Source organism: Elephantulus edwardii, unplaced genomic scaffold, assembly GCF_000299155.1.
Source record: "Elephantulus edwardii isolate Elephantulus edwardi_28Jun2011 unplaced genomic scaffold, EleEdw1.0 scaffold00020, whole genome shotgun sequence".
In the NCBI taxonomy this organism is placed as follows: domain Eukaryota; kingdom Metazoa; phylum Chordata; class Mammalia; order Macroscelidea; family Macroscelididae; genus Elephantulus; species Elephantulus edwardii.
In genome coordinates this window covers 26,376,185-26,394,670 of record NW_006399770.1, presented here as the reverse complement: position 1 = coordinate 26,394,670, position 18,486 = coordinate 26,376,185, and the positions used below count along the sequence as shown (strand labels likewise).

Here is an 18,486-nt window from a genome sequence, read left to right as displayed (position 1 = left end):
CTCCGTCTAACATACTTTGGACATGTTGTGAGGAGAGACCGGTCCTTGGAGAGGGACATCATGCTTGGTAGGGTGGAGGGACAGTGCAGGAGAGGCAGGCCCTCTATGAGGTCGATTGATTCAGTGACTGGGATAATTGGGATGGAAGTGTCAGAGACAGTGCGATTAGCACAGAACAGAGCGGAGTTTAGGGCTGTTGTACATAGGGTCGCTATGAGTCGCAAGTGACTCGACGGCACATAACAACAACATGTGTTTAAAGGAATAAAGTATGCCATATAAATAAAATACACAATTGCTGTTGATTAGAACTCATAGTGACTCTCTGAACAGTAGATCAAAATTCTGTCATATTTTGCACTGTCCTTTTCCTTGACACGTTTGAGTCCATTGCTGCAGATACTATCTATCTTGTTGAGACTCTCTTTTCTTTGCTGACCCTCCACCTTTCCAAGGATGATGTCTGTGTCCAAGGAATCGCCTTTCCTAACAAGTCTAAAATACGTGAGATGGAACTTCACCATATTTGCCTGTAAAAACATTCTGGTTGCACTTTCTCCAAGATATAGCTGTTTTTGTGGCTATACGTGGGCTAGTGAGTATTCTTCTCCAACACTGCAACTCAAAGGCATCAATTCTTCTCTCATCCTTATTCGTTGTCCAGCTCTCAAGTGCATAGTGGAGATTTGTGATTGCAAAGACTGTGACTTGAATCAGGCACACATTAGTTTTGAAACTGACATCATTGCTCTTCAGGACTTTGGTGAGATCCCTGACAGCAGAATTTCCTGATGCTGTACATTTCCTGATCTCTTGACTGCTGGTACCAAGAGCATTGACTGTAAATCCAAGCAAGATGGAATACCATTTAAATAATAAAGTAAATTTGTTCTTATTTGGGTTGTAAGGGAAATGAATAAGTAGTTTTTAAATTACTTTTTGTTTGCTTATCATTTGCTTGAAACTTCCTATGTAATGATTTTATTCATTTTTGAGATTATGACATAGGCCATATTGATCTCTGTAGGGATTCAGATCTATCTCCTATTCCCTCTCCTCCTCACCAGCTAGTTTATATTTCAGGATAAAGTTAGAGAATAGAAGTGGCCACCACAGCAGGAATATTTGGTCAGTGCTTGTTCTTCTAGTAAGTTCATTTGCATGGCCATACTGTGGAGTTCTCTAAGATCACTCATTTCCAAAGAGGATTAGGTTGCTTCTGTCCTCATGTATGTGTTCCCCTGGTAGAGTAGAGAATTAAATGTTGGGATGTCGATAGAGAAGCTTCAGTCCACCAGCCATTCTGAGGGAGAAGGAAGTAGAAGCCCACTTTGATAAAGATTTGCAGTCTTTAAAAACCTACAGAGCAGTTCTGCGTTCTCCATTATGGTTGCAATACTGTTTTTTTCTGTTTGGTTCTTACCTGTCACTGGTATGCACACAACCAGCTCTTGGAAGCCTGTTTTACTGAAGTGACGTCCTTTGGATTTTGCATTATTTAATGGCCCTTCTCCTCAAATTAGACCTCTAGTTAGTGCTGTTCTGTTGAATTTACTTTTAGATGACAAGATGGCTACTTCATGGTCAAATTTTATTTTTTCCTTTTTTACAGATCCAATATAAGGCCTGACTATGCTGACTCCAATTTCCATGACTTCAAGATGCACACCTTCACTCGGGTTACGGCCTGCAAAGTCTGCCAGATGCTCTTGAGGTATGTACCCTTGCTGGGTCCTTCTCTTCAGTGTAACGGTGTAAAGGGCCTGTTGAAATTCCTAGCCCTTTCAGGCTTTTCTTCTTTCTTTTTTTAATATCCCTGACAAAGTGCTCTGAAGTGGAGAGCTTGCCTTAACAGTCTACATCCAACTGAACTCTGTGGGCACTGAACCTGATCGAATGCTTTAGAACCTCCAGAAAGGCCCTTTCCCTCCACGTTGGATCCCAGCGACCCTTTTGTTCCTCTGGTGCCAGTGATTTCATATAGACCCAATTTAGCATCTTTTTGATGTATCATTCTCTAATTTTACCTTTCAGAGGAACATTTTATCAAGGCTATTTATGTTTCAAGTGTGGTGCAAGAGCGCACAAGGAATGTCTGGGAAGAGTAGACAATTGTGGCCGAGTTAATGCTGGTGGTAAGTCATGTTTATTGTTGTGATTCTGCTTTTAATTAGGACATAAAACTCGCTAAACATCATTAAGGCCTAATTTACTCTTAATTTATGTTTATTGTAACATATCTGCTTTTGAAGCTCTCATTTATAAGCACAATTAGAAATATGTTTAAAATTCATGTGACTTTCAAACATGACTTTGTTTTAAACTGCTTAAAATGCATGTGACTTGTATGCCTACGTTGGAGGCAGCGAGCATCAAGAGCAACTGAAGTGTTTTATGTCCCCCATTTCTGCCCCTTTGTCTGTTAAACTCTGTTTCTCTGACTGTACTGATACACCCAAAATGCAGTAACAAAGATAAAATAGAAAAAAAAAAACCTCAAAATCGCACTTCTATCTTTAGTTCTTAAATTTCTTCCTTATTCTCTTAAATATTCACCTCAGAAATGCTAATAACACAAGCAGTAAGCATCACTTAGACTAATTCATGAATTAATGAATTGAATACATTGTCATTTTCCAGCATTTAACAGAGAGCATGTATCCTTTGGAATTTATGTAAATATTTTCCCCTTTGTTTAAAAAAAATAGTGTTCCATGATTGTTACATGATCTGGCTTCTAAGACTGCTGGCAATTATGCGGCCCATAGCCTTTTGCCACTCTCTGCTCCTCCTGGGTGCTCTTCTTTCCCTTTTTTTTCTGGCCTCTTTATTCTTTTTCTTTCTTCTTCCTTCTCTTTGTCCTTTTCCCCTGAGTTTCTCAGAGTTTTATCAATAAGACCTTTCAAAATCAGTGAAACTTTTTGAAAACAAGAAAGGGAGCCTGAACAGCTTCAGTTCAAAAGATAGCCATGTCAACCTTTGATTTTCCCAAAGGGGAAGGTGGACATCGAATTAGTTTGGATAATGTGTAAGAAAGTGAGACAGAGAATAATAGATCATTTCTGAGCTATGTTCTGAAAATGGACAATTGTAGAAAAGGTGAGAACCATTTTTGAGGCCTAAGATCACAGCACTTTACTCACTTGTCTCCTCAGTAGACATTGTCCCCAAGTCTACCATGTGCCCCTCTCTGTGCTACAAGGGGGGTGGGGAGGGGGTGGTACTCAGAGATAGCCCAGCATCCACACTTTGGATGCCCTGTTTGGCCCTCTTACTACCTGCCTTACAGGTAAGCTCTTTCTGCCCATTTGCTGATGTGCTTTCTTTCTGCCCATTTGCTGATGTGCTTCAGTGAGCCTCTCAATCTTTTTCTAGGTTGGACAAGTAAAGGAGATAAGATGAATATCTATGTCAATCTGAAGGTCAGAAACAGTTGGCAAAGATGTAATGTGCTCTGAAAGTATTGTAAATTGTTATTGTTATTCTTGACTTGCCTACCTGACAATTACTAACTGGAATTTTGCTGTTTCATATTTGTACGTCTCACTGTTGGATATCTTTGAGGATAATGAATGTTTCTTTGCCCCTGGTCAGCTAGTGTGTGTTTATATCCTTCATGATTTTATCTTGAGGAATTCCAGTCTGTGAGGAATAGGGAGTGATCCTGTGGCTCATATGATTGCCTTGCTCTAAAGGGGTAGTAGAGTGTAGGAGAGTAGCAGTCAAGCAGAGCTGATTGAAATCTTGCTTCTATTATTTACCAGCTACATGAGGTTGGCAAAGTTTGCTAGGTTCTCTAAGCTGTGTGCTACTGGCCAATACATCTCCCATGCAGTCACCACTGATCTGCCAGTGGACGTTTGCATGTTACTGTGTTTCATGAGTTTCAGTGGTACATAGACTGGACAATTTTCAGTAGTTTCTAAATTAGAAAGGCTGAGGGGGTAATAAACCTGGCTATCTCCTTCTGAAAGTCAGCCAGCAGACACCTTATGAATCACGATGGTTTAATCCACAGACCATCATGGGGATGGTACAGGACCAGGCAGCATTTTGTTCCAGTGTGCAGGGAGTCACTATGCATAAGGGGCCAATTTGATGTTAGCTAATAACAACAGAAATGGAAGTTAGAACTTTGTTATGAGGGTCACAGGAGATGGTATTGCTAAATACTGAGTATCGTGCCAGGCTCATTAAGAAATCAGTAGTTAGTCCAAAGTCAGTATTCTGAAATAGATGGACTTGTTCTAGAATTTTGCTGTGAATTTTATGTTCTGATTTTTATCTGTGGAGCAAATGTGGATAGAAAAATTAGTGAGCATCTAACTGAGCAGTGAGGTACAAGCATGGAATTTAATAGACTTTATATTTTTAACTTATATGCTAAAAATATCAGAAAGAAACAGTTTGGGGATTTTGGTCTAGCTAGATAGAAAGTAGCAGATTTCTAGCAGAGATTCTTGGGTCATTATTTCAGCTTACTTGATCCTAAAATGAATCGAGCCTTGTAAGGAGGTGGCATGTTACTGGTGGTAAATCCTAACAGTTCTGGAGTTGAATTCCAACCCCACAACACAATCACTTGATGCCTTTAGCTCCCTGCTGCTTAACATTTTAAAGTCTTAGTTTCTTCTCTTCTAGAATAAGGGTAAGAATAATGCTTGTTTTTGTTGTTGTTATGTGTCGTTGAGTCACCTACAACTCATAATGACCCCATGTACAACAGCCCTAAACCCTGCTCTATCCCTTGCCTATCTTATTGTCTCCAACACACCTATCGCCATTACTCCAGTGACTGAATCAAATTATTTCATCAAGGGTCTTCCTATCCTGTGGTGTCCCTCCACTCTCCCAAGAATGGCATTCCTTTCCAAGGATTGATCCTGCCTTTCAACATGTCCGGAGTATCTCAGACCATGCTCCAGAATCCTCATCTCCAAGGAGCAGCCTGGCTTCACCTTCTCCAGGACAAACTTGTTTGTTCTCCTAGCAGTCTATGGTATATTCAGTACTCTTCTCCAGCACCACAGCTCAAAGGCATCAACTCTCCAATCATCCCTAATCATTGTCTAGCTCTCTGATGCATAGCAAGTAATTGCAAAGACCATGACCTGTATCAGGTTCACCTTACTCTCCAGATTGACATCGTTGCTCTTCAGTACTTTGGAGAGGTCTCTGACAACTGACTTTCCCAGTGCAATTCGTCTTTTAATTTCCTGGCTGTTGGTACTGAGAATGTTGATTGTAGAGCCAAGCAAACTGAAGCTTTCAACAATATCAGTCCCTTCACCATCTGTCATGATGCTGCTGATTGGCCCAGTGGTGCGATTCTGTTTCTTGATGTTGAGCTTCAATCCATATTGAAGTCTGCAATCCTTGACCCTCTGCAGAAAGTGCTTCAGGTCCTCCTCAGTTTCAGCAAGCAGGGTTGTGTCATCTGTGCAACACAGATTGTTGATGGGTCTACCTCAAATCCTGATGCTACACTTCTCCTCGTAGAGTCCAGGCTCCTGAATAATCAGTTTCACATATAGACTGAAAAGATCTGGAGATAGGACACATCCTTGATGCACACCCTTCTCAATTTTGAACCATGCAGTGTTTCCTTGCTTTGTTCTGATTACTGTCTTCTGGTCAATGCATAGGTTTCACAAAAGCACAATCAAGTGTTCTGGGATTCTCATTCTTCCCAGAGTCAGTCATGGTTTATTGTGATCCACACAGTCAAATGCCTTTGAACGCTCAATGAAACACAGGTAGACATTCCTGTGGTACTCTCTGCTATCAGCCAAGATCCATCTGACATTAGTTATAATATCCCTAGTGCCATGGCCTCTTCTAAATTCAGCCTGCACTTCAGGCAGTTCTCTGTTGATGTGCTGTTCCAGCTGTTTTTGGATAATCTTCAGCAGAATATTGCTTGCATGTGTTATCAATGATACTTTTCAATAATTTCCACACTGTTGGGTCCTACTTTTCTTTGGAATATGAACAAATATAGTTCTCCTCTGGTCAGTTATTCAGGTGGTTATCCTCCAGATTTGTTGGCACAACTTGGCAAGCACATCCAGGGCAACATCTGTTTGTTGAAATATGTCATTCGGTATGCCATCAATTCCTGGGGCCTTGTTTTTTGCCAATTCTTTCAGAGCAGCTTGAACCTTTTTTCATCACCACAGGCTCTTGTTCATATGTTGTTTCATGAAATTCTTTTGTGTCCACCAATTCCTTTTGGTACATTGACTCTGTATACTGTTTTCATCTTCTTTTAATGCTTCCTGGATCATTTAGTATTCTGTCCAAAGCATCCTGAAGTATTTCAACTTGAGATTTGAATTTGTTCTTCAGTTCCTTCAGCTTAAGAAAAGCTGAGGGAGTTCAGTCCTTTTGATTTTCTGACTCCAGCTCCTTGCACATTTTATTGTAATACTTTGTCTTCCTGCGCTGCTCTCTCAAATCTTCTGTTCAGCTCCTTAATATCTTGATTTCTTCTCTTTGCTTTGGCTACTTGGCTCTCCAGTGCAATATTTAGAGTTTCTTCTGACATCCATTTTGGTCTTTTCTTCTTCCTCTGTCTTTGTAATGACCTTTTGCATTCTTCCTAGATGATATTCTTGATATCCTCCCACAGCTCCTCTGGTCTTTGCTTATTAAGGCTTCAGATTTGTTCCTGAGATGGTTTTGAAATTCATATGGGATGGACTCAAGGTCAAATTTTGGTTTCTGTGGACTTGATTTAATTTTCCTCAGCTTCAGCTTGAACTTGCATATGAGTAGTTTGTGGTTTGTTCCACAGTCAATTCCTAGCCTAGTTTTCACAGCTGATAGTGAGCTTCTCCAGTGATTATCTCCACAGATGTAATCAATCTGATGCCTGTGCATACCATCCAGTGAAATTCATAGGAATAGCCTGTGTTTATGCTTCTTGTAAAATATATTTACAATGAATATTTACATTGATTTTGCAAAATTCTGTAATTCTATCTCTGCTTTCGTTTCTGTCACCAATTCCATGTTTTCCAATAGCTGATCCTTCTTCTCTACTCCCAACTTTTCCATTCACCCTTTATTATTATCACATCTTGATTGCATGTTCGAGCAATCTCTGATTGCAAAAGTTGGTAGAATTCTATTTCCTCCTCTTTGGCTCTGAGTTTTGGTGCATATGTTTGAATGATTATGGTATTGATTGGACTTCTTGTATGCATTCGAATATTTCCTGTCACTTACAACATTGTGTTTCAAGATGGATCTAGAAATTACTTTTTTAACTTTAAAAGCAACCCCATTTTTCCTCACCAGTATAGTAGATCATATAATCCTCTGACTCAAAATGTCCCCCGCCAGTCCACGTCATTTCCCCAATACCTAGTATGTCAACATTTATGCATTCCATTTTCTTCTTAACAAAATCTAATTTCCCTACATTCATACTTCTTAACATTCCATTTTCCAATCATTAGTGTCTGTTTACAGCTGTTCCTCCTCCTATGTGTTTCCATACTTGAGGACCTAGCCTCAGTTACCATGTCTGCTAGTCTAAGTGTGCTCTGTTGTACATAGGGTTTTTCAAAGGCCTGCTATTTTGGAAGTGGCTGGCCATTCCTTCTTCCTCATCTGTCTTAATTAGATTGCTCAGATTTAGAACATTATCTGACAGACAAGCATTTTACAGAGAAGAGCAGATTAAAGATACTTCCCAGTAGTATAAAAAAAAACCAGTGAATTCTGGGTTGTTCCTACCCTTGTCAGCTGTGTTTTGAGCCACCCATTTCCCTGCTCCACCGGCTTTTACATCTCATCCCCCTACTCCATTCAACATCAATCTCCCCTATCCAGCCCTTGATATGTCATTCTTTCTGGCCTTTGGTGATTCTCAATGCCTCAGGCTGCTGCCAGTTTCTTCCTCTGTGGGCTGTATCTCCTGACTTCAGGAGTTTTGAACTTCTGCTCCAAGATTGACTTATTGTGCCTTAGGGCATCTTCTCTTCCATTTATGCTAAAAGAGTATTCCAGGGAGATTGATGGATCCTCTAGATTTGGTATATAGTATTGTCTTCCTGGCCCGAGGGCCCCACGATTTGAAGGTGGCCTTGACCCTTCTGGGAGATGTAGTTATTCATACCTGTGAGGTATGAGGTATGGGCTCCACCAAGACACCTTCTGCCACTTTATTAAAGTAAATATTTCTGTCACAAATCTTTCACCTTTTCAAAATTCTCTTCATGTCTTCCTCCATGATGTTGTTATTCTTATAACATGTCAGGGTGCTTCTACAATCAAAGTATCTTATACTTTCGGTAGATTACGAAGGGAGCCAATCTCTGGAGGCCGGCATAATTCTTGCAGAAATAGAGGATCAATGAGATGGATTGGCACAGTGACTGTAACAGTGGGATTAAGTACAGCAGAGATTATGAGGATGTGGTGGGATGGTGCAGGGTCAGTAGGAGTCATGGTTGTCCTTTCTTACTAATGGGTAAATACCCTCAGTTTTTCTTTTTGCTTCTAGAACACCAGGCTTTTCTTTCAGGACAATTTTGTTATTCTTTTGATTCTCTCTTTATTACTGCTGAGTCGAAGCCAACTCATATCTGACCAGATCCCCCTCTTCTTTTGGCAGTTTGTAGTACATTCCATGCTCTTTGCCAGCACCACAATTCAAAAGCATCTGTTCTTGTCATTATTAATTGTTCAACTTTCACATGCATATTAAACGCTAGTAACTCATTTTCATCTTATAAAATTTCCGTGGTATTGACTATTATTATTTCTGTGTTATACTCAAATAGCTTAGATAAATGATCTACTTGTTTGAGATTATTCAGTCAGTAAGTGGCAGAGTCAAGATTCCAATCCAGATGGTCCAGCGTCAGAGTTCGTTTTTATGCACTGTGCTGTGCTACCAGTGGAACCTAGCTCTGCTGAGACTTGCCAAAAACACAGTGCCCAATCCATAGTAGGAAGTCATGTGCTGACTTTTCTCCGTGAAAGATATTTTACAATATACTGTTAAGCAGAAATACTTAAATTTAAATAAAGTAGTAATTACCAAATGTTTCAAGTTTAAACACTTGATATGTTGCTAGAAAGACAGGCTTCCTGGGGACCAAGTCTATATGCTCATCTCTGTTCACCCATAAAGTCCCTCAGAGCTGGAGAGACTTCACACCCTTTTAGTTTGGGGTAGTTTTTGCTTTAAGATCTTAACAAATCATAAACCAATAAGTAAGAGTAAGAGTGAACCATAGATTATAGATAATGATTATTTTTTTGCAGATATTTTAGAAAGCATTGTGTGCATTATTCAAACATCAACGCAAGAAAGATTTTTTTTTCTTTATCCTCTGGTCCAGTTTGTGGTTTTGTGTCTTGAATATATTCCCTTGCTCTCTGGGTTCTCTGTTTTGCATCCTTCTGTTGATTTCTCTTGTCTTTCTGTCTGCCTCTCTGGTCTCTCACTCTCTTCCCTTTCCCCTCCCTTCTCCCTCTTTCTCTTCTGTTTCTCTCTCTTTTCCTTCTCAAGATTTTTATGAAACGTATGATATTAAATGCTTATAGTCAGTGAGTTAGAAGTGGCCACTTTTGGCCTTCAGAGCAGCATTTGCTGGCTTGTCCCTAAAACCCTCTGTGTAAGAACCCTGGTGGTGCAGTAGATGAAGTGTTCTCCTGCTAACTGAATGGTTTGGTGGTAAGAACCCATCAAGGGCTTTGTGGGAGAAAGAGAAGGCAGTCTCCTCTCTTCAAGATTTACAGACTTGCAAACCTTGTGGAGTTAGTTTACTCTGACCTATGTTGTTATTGTTAGGTACCAGCAAGTCGACTATGACTCATAGCGACCCTCTGAACTACAGATCTGAACTTGCCCTACCCTGAGCCATCCTCACAATCTCTAATATGCTCAGGCCGACTGTTCCAGTCACTGTGTGAATTCATCATTCTCTGATCCTCCACCTTCCCCGCACGACGTCACCTGTTCAGGACTGGCCTTCCTAACAATGTGCACAAAGCATATGAGATAAATTTTCACCCTTCTTGACTCTAAGGAACACTGTGGTTGCATGTCCTATAAGACAGCTCTATTTGTTCTTTTGGCAATCCATGGGATATTCAGTATTCCAACACCACAACTCAAAGATTCTAACTCTTTTTCTGTCATCCTTAACTATTGTTCAAATTTCTGACATAGAGGAAGTAGTTGAAAAGACTGTGGCTTGGATCAAATGCACCTTATATAATCTTTAAACTAGCATACATGCCATTTAATATTTTGGAAAGGTCCTTGACAGCAGATTTTCCAAGTGTAACATATCTTTGATTGCTTGACTGCTAATATCTTGGGTGTTGATTGTGAATCCAGACAAAATGAAATTATTTACAACTTCAGTCTTCTCTCTCTCTATCATGATGTTGCCTGTTTGTCTAGTGGTGAGGATTTTCATTTACCTGATGCTGAAATGTAATCCATACTGAAGGCTGTAGTCTTCTGCAGCAAGCGTTCCAAGTCTTCTTTACTTCCAGTTAACAAAATGTGTCATCTGCATAATGTAGCTTTTTGATGAGTTTTTCTTCAATTCTCATGCCACATTCTTATTTGTATAGTCCAGCTTCTTCAATGATTGGTTCAGCAGACAGGCTGAAAAAGTATGGAGAAAGGATACAACCCTGGAACATACTTTTCCTGATTTTAAACCATGCAGTGTTCCCTTGCTTTGTTCGGACAACAATTTCTTGATCTAGATATAGATTTCATATGAAAATAATAACTTAATGTTGTGGGATTCCCATTCTTCTCAGCATTAGCCATAGTTTGTTTTGTTGTTTTTGTTGTTGTTTGTTAGCCATAGTTTGCCATGATCCACACAAGTCAATAGTGCATAGTCAATAAAGCAAAGACAAATATCTTTCTGATATTTTCTGTTTTCAGCCAGGATCTATTTGACCTCGTGCTGTTGCCTCTTCTGAATCTAGTTTGACTTCATGGCGGTTCCCTGTCTACATATGGTTCTACCTGTTGTTGTTGATGTTATGTGCCGTCGAGTCATTTGCGACTCATAGCGACCCTATGTACAACAGCCCTAAACCCTGCTCTATCCTGTGCCAATCTCATTGCCTCTGACACACCCATCCTGAGTACCCCAGTCACTGAATCAATCCACCTCATAGAGGGTCTTCCCCTCCTGCGCCGTCCCTCCACCCTCCCAAACTTGATGTCCCTCTCCAAGGACCCGTCCCTCCTGGCAACATGTCCAAAGTATGTCAGACGAAGCCCTAGAATCCTTGCCTCCAAGGAGCAGCCTGGTTTAACCTTCTCTAGGATGAATCTGTTTGTTTTCTTGGCAGTCCATGGTACATTCAATACTCTTCTCCAGCACCACAGCTCAAAGGCGTCAATTCTCCTTCTATCCTCCCTAGTCATACCTAGCCATTTTTAAAATAATCAGTCATCAGCAATATGTTGCTTAGATGTGATATTAATGACATTGTGTGTAGTTTCCACATTCTTTTGGCTCACCTTTATTTTTGGAGAATGAGAGCAAACACGTTTTTCTTCCAGGATGCTGTTTTATAATTGGAACCTAATATACTTGATAACTGGTCTTGGTGGTTGTTTGGGTTTGTTGAGTTTGGGGGATTTTGAGGGGAGGGAAGTTTTCAATATAAAGAGAACTCTTTGTTACAGCTCTGTAAGCAGCCTTCTCTCCATTTCTTGGTAGATGTCCTCTGGGATTAGAAATCCCTGATACCTGCTCCCTGAACCTCGTCTAACTAGATAGAATGTGAATTTGAATGTGAGAAGTCAGATGTGAATGTAGGGAAATATGTCCTATATTTTTTTACACATTTTGTTGGTTTGCGTAAAATCATTCCTATACATTGTTTCACGCATGTACCTTGTGTTTTATACAATCTTTATATTGGGTTTCATTCATTTACATTATATTTTATATGATTAACTATTGATCTATCCCCATTATTACCCTATCATTTCACATCTCCATTGAACCTTTCCTGTTATTTCATTCCCCCTCATCTGCTCATTATCCATTGCTATCCTAGAGATTTCCCTACTTTCCCCTTTGTTCCCCTTTTCCTTCACCTTTTCCTTGTCCTTTTGAAGATTTATACACATCTTACTCAGTTGTCCTTGTTTTCATAATTGTCTTATGCTCTATTTGTCTTTATGAGACTAAGTTCACTTAGCACAATGATTTCTAGACTGTTACGTAGTATTTTATGAAATCATTGTTCCTTCATGCTGAATAGTATTCCATCATGTGATTATACCCTGATTTCTCAGTCCATTAGCTTATTGACGGGCATTTGAGCTATTTCCATTTTCCTGCTGTTGTAAATAATGCTTTTGTGAGCATAGGTACATGTCTTTGTTCATGTCTCAGTTTTGATTTCCTCAGGGTATATTCCATGCAGTAGAATTGCTGGGTCACATGAAATTTCTGTGTTTAGCTTTTTGAGGAAATGCCAGACTGTCTTCCAGAGTGGTCATGCCATTTTACAATCCCACCAGCAGTGCATGTGAGGTTCAATCTCTCCACAATCTAACAGTTACTATTTGCTGTCCTGTTAAACTTTGCTACTGTGGCTAGCGTGAGACAGTTACTCATTGTTTTGATTTGCATCTCTGATTGACAGTGGTTTTGAACATTTCTTCATGTGTCTGTTAGTCATCTTCATGTCCTCCTTTGCAAAGAGTTTTTGCATGTTTTTTTTACCTATTTTGATATTAGGTTCTAAGTCTTTTTGCATGGGATTTTATTTTGCAATATTGTATTGGAACTAAAGTTTACAGAAGTATGTACTGTTTTGAAGACATGGACAAGCTAGGCTCTGTGAGATGCTTCTTGACTTCGTGAATCCCAATTCCAGTTTGTCTTACACAGTCCTCTGTTTTGGCATCCAGGAATAATTATTTCCAGCACTTCAGTGCACGTTTCCACAGCTGATAAGTTACATGGGGAAGTGTGATTGTAGGGAAAGAAACAGAAAAGACAACATGTGTTAGGGGCTGGATTAGGGGCACTGTTTACATGCACAGGGTTTTTATATGGAGGAGTGTGTGACATATGGAGAATATTTCATAACAACTTGGATTTGAAGGAGATCTCTGCGTGGTAAAGCCAGTTAAAGGCTTGCTTTCAGTGTTCCCTGAGCTGCCTTGAGAGAAAGCCTGGCTGTCTGTTTCTGAAGGTTGTCCTCTTTGCAGAACCCCTGAAGCATATATGTCCTCTGGTAGATTGTGGTTGCAGTGAGGTGGGATTGATGACAGAGCAATTATTTTTCTTAAAAAAATGTATTAGTGGAAGAAGAAGATGGGAGATCACTCCACTAGTTAAATTTGAAGGAAGTGTAAGGCAAATGTAAATGTGTACGTAAATCAGAATCACTAATAACATTCAATTACTGGTGATTTAGTATTGAATTCAGTTTAACAGGTTTACAGCTCCACTGATGAACACCAACTGTCTGCATTCTCAAGGGGCAAAACCCAAAGGGTTCTGTTTGGCTTCATATTGCTTAGGAAGTCTGCTGTCATCCAGAAAGCTGTGACTGGTTATTGTTGTTGTTGTTATATGCCGTTGAGTTACTAGCGACTCATAGCACTCCTGTGTACAACGCTCTGAACCCTGCTCTATATTGACCCAACCTCATTGTCTCTGACACACCTATCCCTATTTCCCCAGTCACTGAGTCAATCCATCTCATCCAGGGTCTTCCTGTCTTGCACTGTCCCTTCTCCCTTCCAATATGATATCCCTCTTTAAGGACTAGTCTCTCCCTCCTTGCAACATGCCCAAAATATGTCAAACAGAATTTCAGAATCCTTGCCTCTAAGAAGCAGCCTGGTTTTACCCTCTCTAGGAGAAACCTGTTTGTATTACTTGCAGTCCATGCGGCAACACAACTCAGGGGCATCAGTTCTTTTTCTATCATCCTTAATCATTGTCCATCCCTCTGATACATAGCAAGTAATTGCAAAGACCATAGCATGGATCAGGCATACCTTAGTCTCTAGACTGACATTGTTGCTCTTCAGTACTCTGGAGAGGTCCTTGACAACAGGTTTTCCCAATACAGCTTGTCTTTGATTTCCTGGCCTCTGATACCAAGAGTATTGATTGGATTTATCTCTTAAATAACAAGTGGGAAAGTGAGGCAAAGGAAAATAAAAAAATACATGCATTTCCATTCAAAAAAAGGACTTGTTTATAGATAAGGGGATAGTCAAGCCAAAAAGTAGCTATACAATATAGCAGAGCAATACAGGAGTAAATAAAGGTCAGAAAATCTTCCATATTATATATATATATATATATATATATATATATATATATATATACTTTGGCCATAACATGTCAGGTCTTCCATTTCTTGATGTTCCTCTATAATTTGACATTGTGAACAATTCTCAAAGCTCTCCTTCATATCAAAGTCCAAAGCAGGTAATTATTACCACTTGTTACCTTTTCCTCCCCAAAAAGGAATATTTCCACCCCCTAAATACTAATCAGTAAGTATTTTAAGTTGCTGTTAGAGTCTTTTTATGTGAAAATTAAGCCTAGTTCGGCTGTTGTGTTCCTAGGATCAGTAACCTTTTATATTTCATGCTCTGTATCCTTTAAATTTATCTGGTGTCCATTCATCCTGGAAATCATAATTACTTGGCAAAAATGAAATGAATTTCTGAATGAAGTAAGTAATTCATTTTCATAAAATGTGACTATGGCAGACTATCAACTCAAATGCATGTGAAGGATGGAAGAAAGTTCTAAGTTTATTCTTTTGATATTTACAAGATGAGCCATGTAAGTTGGAAACAAATTTAGAGGCTGGATGTTTATGTCTCGGCACTGGTGGATTTGCATGGTTATAAAGGGCAGGCAGTTCCAACTCTCCCTTTTTCGTTGAACTTGAATTGACTTCTTCACATTCACCATGGCAACCTCTGTGATCAACACGTACACAGGCTCTGAAGTGTGCTGCCAAAACTGTCTAGTCTTAATAATGAATAGGCATGCACTCCATTATACAAGACTCTCTCAACAAGTCACTGCAAAGCTGATGTAATTCCAGTGTGCCGTTTCACCCTCACATACACCACAATGAAGGTCTAATCCTTAACTTTAGCCACTGAGAACATTTGCTTTTTTCTTCCTCTAAAAGATGGAGCAGTTCTCTCCTATACTTACGGGTTCACCATCAGCCATCGTTGACCGGAGGCCAACTAATAACAACCTATCGTAAAGCGCCTTTCATCCCTTTTTTATCCTGACAATGATCAGTATAGTTTGCTTTGCATCCTTTCATTTTAAACAAAAAAAAGTAACTGGAAAGCAAATATTGCTGGAGCAGATGACTTTGGTTTAATGCATCTTTCCTTTTAGTGAGACTGCAAGCCCCAGCTGCTCTAATATTTAACCAAAGCAGATCCCCATTTGCTTATCTGTTTAATCGCTCTTTTATCTAGGCCAGCTGCTACTCCTGCTGCTGCTGCTGCTATAAAAACTCACTACCATCGAGTCAATTCTGACTCAGAGGGATTCTATAGGCAGAGTAGAACTGCATTGTAGGGTTTTTCCTAGGCTGTCATTTTTGCAGACTACAAGGAGGAGGGTCAGCAAAAGAAAGGAAGACCCCCAACCCGACGGACTGACTAGCACAGTGCTGCAGCAATGGGTTCAAGTATGTCAGAGATGATGAGGATGGCACAGGACAGGACAGGGCTAAGATCTGTTGCTTGTAAGGTTGCCATGAATTGTACTCGACACCTAACAACAATTTTTACAGAAGCACACTACCATGTATCTCTGCTATGGAGTAGCTGGTAAGTTTCAATTGCCAACCTTTCAGTTAGCTGTTGAGTGCTTTAACTACTGGACCATCAAGGTTCCTTGGCACTGCTAAATCAAAACTTGCCACTTGCTATAGCCCTCCCTAGTTGGAGGGACATTGTCTCAGTATCCTAATGCCTTAAACAGAAAAATTGCTGCTGAGAACCTAATCCCAAAACAGATGTGTGAGATGGGCGCTTTTATATATAATATGGCAGTACTTTGGCATAGGGGTTAACTTTTAGAATATAAATTTTTTTGAGCCTTTTCCCATTATATAGTTTATGTAAACTGTACTTGAAGTAAGCTTGGTCATTGATTATGATTTTTTTAAAGGCTTTGGTTCTTTTATATCACTTAAAGCCTTTTATTAACTTACAAAGACAGCTTTATAATTCAGGGTAATGAGTATTTCTTCTCTTTAACTACTTGTTCAGTTTGATCATATACTAATAATTGTCAGAGTGTACTGGGTGCTATACTATAGTTAGATTCCTGTTAAAGCTCTTGAAAATATTTGAAATAAAATCTCTTTCCAAGCATTATTTTTCATTTTTGTCAAATATTGCTGAAGATCTGAGTGGTAAACATAAAATTTGTACAACTTCCTCCAAAATTTGATCAAATCAACTGGGTTATAATTGCAGTGTTTCAAGTAAATAACGTTTAAGGAAAGATGACAAAGCCCCTTTGAAAGCTATATTCTTTGTGGCCCCTTTTGAGGCAAGCGATCTTACTAGGAATGTATTTGTTGAGTCTTAAAAAACAGAACTTCAGATAAGAGACAAAGCAAATTGTGTAATAATGTATGAACTGGAAGTCACTTGTACTAGAAAAACAAATAGAATAGGCTCAAATTTTATATTTAAACAAATGAATTCTATGATGTGACTCTCAAGCTTCAGTGAATATTGTCTCTCTTACACAAATATGCACAGAGAGCCTTGTACCGCCATTGCAGATGGGATTCTGCTGACTCCAAGCCCCTGAGTAACACTGCTTCTCTGAATCACATTAAACCAGCTGGGATGTGATGAAATAACACAAGGTCTAAGCTCCTCGGATGCTTGCAGGGCACCATCTAGAAAGGTTCTGGAAAGGATAAGAACATTTTAGAGTTTGCACACTAGGAGCCTGACTAGACTAAAGGGTAGACACAAGCTGAGGATTAAATCATTCAGAAATTTAAAGAATTGAATTTCTAGCCTAAGAAAATTCCCAGAAAGGGGAGAAAGAATAAATGACAGAAATGGACTTTTTCATGCAATGTCAGCCAGTCACTGTTCTTGGTCAGGATTTAACTTACATAGAATTTGTAATAGGCTTTCCTCATTATCTAAACCTTCTTGTAAAACTGTGATACAAAAAGATATTTTTAGTGGTCTGAGCTCTGGTGGCCTAGTGGCTAGAAGCTATGCTGCAGTCCCAAATGCACGTGGTTCAAGGCCACCAGTTGCTCCACAGAAGGAGGATGGGCAGTCTCTGCGTTTAACTGCCTCTAAAACCTGCCAGACAGTCGGCAAAGGATCAGTTCTGACTCTACAGTACACAACAACAAGAAGTATCTCCCCTAGAATTGGGAATACTTAACAAGAATGGGGTTTCAGGTTTTAAATTAGAACAACCTTATGATAGACTATTTCATTGACTCTTACTCTATTTTTCCAGATAGAATGAATCTTTTTACATATGTTTCCATTTTTATATTTTGAAAAGTTATGATACGGTATTATAGCTGTTTTTTATCCCTCCTCTGTTAATTAGTGTAAGTTATCAATCTATGTAGCATCAATGTGGTTAGGAGAAGTTACGGAAAGGATTCTCTCAGTCTAATGGTGTGAACACTATAAAAAGTACCAAAGAATTCACAGAGGATCTTGGTTAAGAATTTCTAAATACAGAGCAGATCCTGTTTTCTCTACTCCTTTGGTTTTCACCCTGTTTTAAAATAATTTAGAAAACCCAGTCACAAGAAAAGCCCAGGCTTGGGCTGAGGACATAGGCAGGTTTGGGCGAATGAAGCATGTGAATATCATGAAAACGGGGGAGTTAAGGGTTGACCTCTCCTCTTAGATGTGTCCCACACCAACCACTTTCTCTATTTTTCCTCTTAGATTACTGATAGCATTTACTATTGTTAGATGCCATTGAATTGATTCTATCTCACAGTTAATAAACAAAATATTGCTTGTTTGGTCCTGCACAATCTTTGCGTGTTTGAGCCCATTGCCACAGTCACTGTATTAACCCAGTACGTTGAGTGGTTTCTTCTTTTCACTGACTTTAATTTTGTAAGTATATTGTACTTTGAGGAAGTGGTTCTTTGTGATACCATGTCCAAAGTATGTGAAATGAAATCTCATCACCTTCACTTCTAAGGAGCATGCTGGCTGCATTTCTTCCAAGATGATTTCATTCTTATGACAGCCTATGGTGTATTTGATATTCTTCACCAGCACCATAGGTCAAAGACATCAATCCTTCTTCAGTTTTCCTTATTCTCTTTTCAAGTGGTCACGTGCTTTGAGGCTCTTGAGAAGGCCATGCCACTGGTCAGTCAGACCTTAGTCCTCAAAGTGACATCTCTGCTTCTTAGCATTCTCGGTATATCCTATTGGAGTTAAAAGAAAAACTA

The 18,486-nt window shown here is 39.5% G+C and overlaps 1 protein-coding gene across 1 annotated transcript in view; it reads left to right on the top strand.

The window, feature by feature from the left end:
• The window catches only part of VAV3 (vav 3 guanine nucleotide exchange factor), a 561,290-nt gene that overhangs the window by 392,613 nt on the left and 150,191 nt on the right, over nucleotides 1-18,486 (top strand). The window contains exons 15-16 of the mRNA XM_006882495.1: nucleotides 1,613-1,714; nucleotides 2,035-2,135. Coding sequence (XP_006882557.1) covers nucleotides 1,613-1,714; nucleotides 2,035-2,135 — 203 coding nt within the window. The remainder of the gene's footprint in view (nucleotides 1-1,612; nucleotides 1,715-2,034; nucleotides 2,136-18,486) is intronic.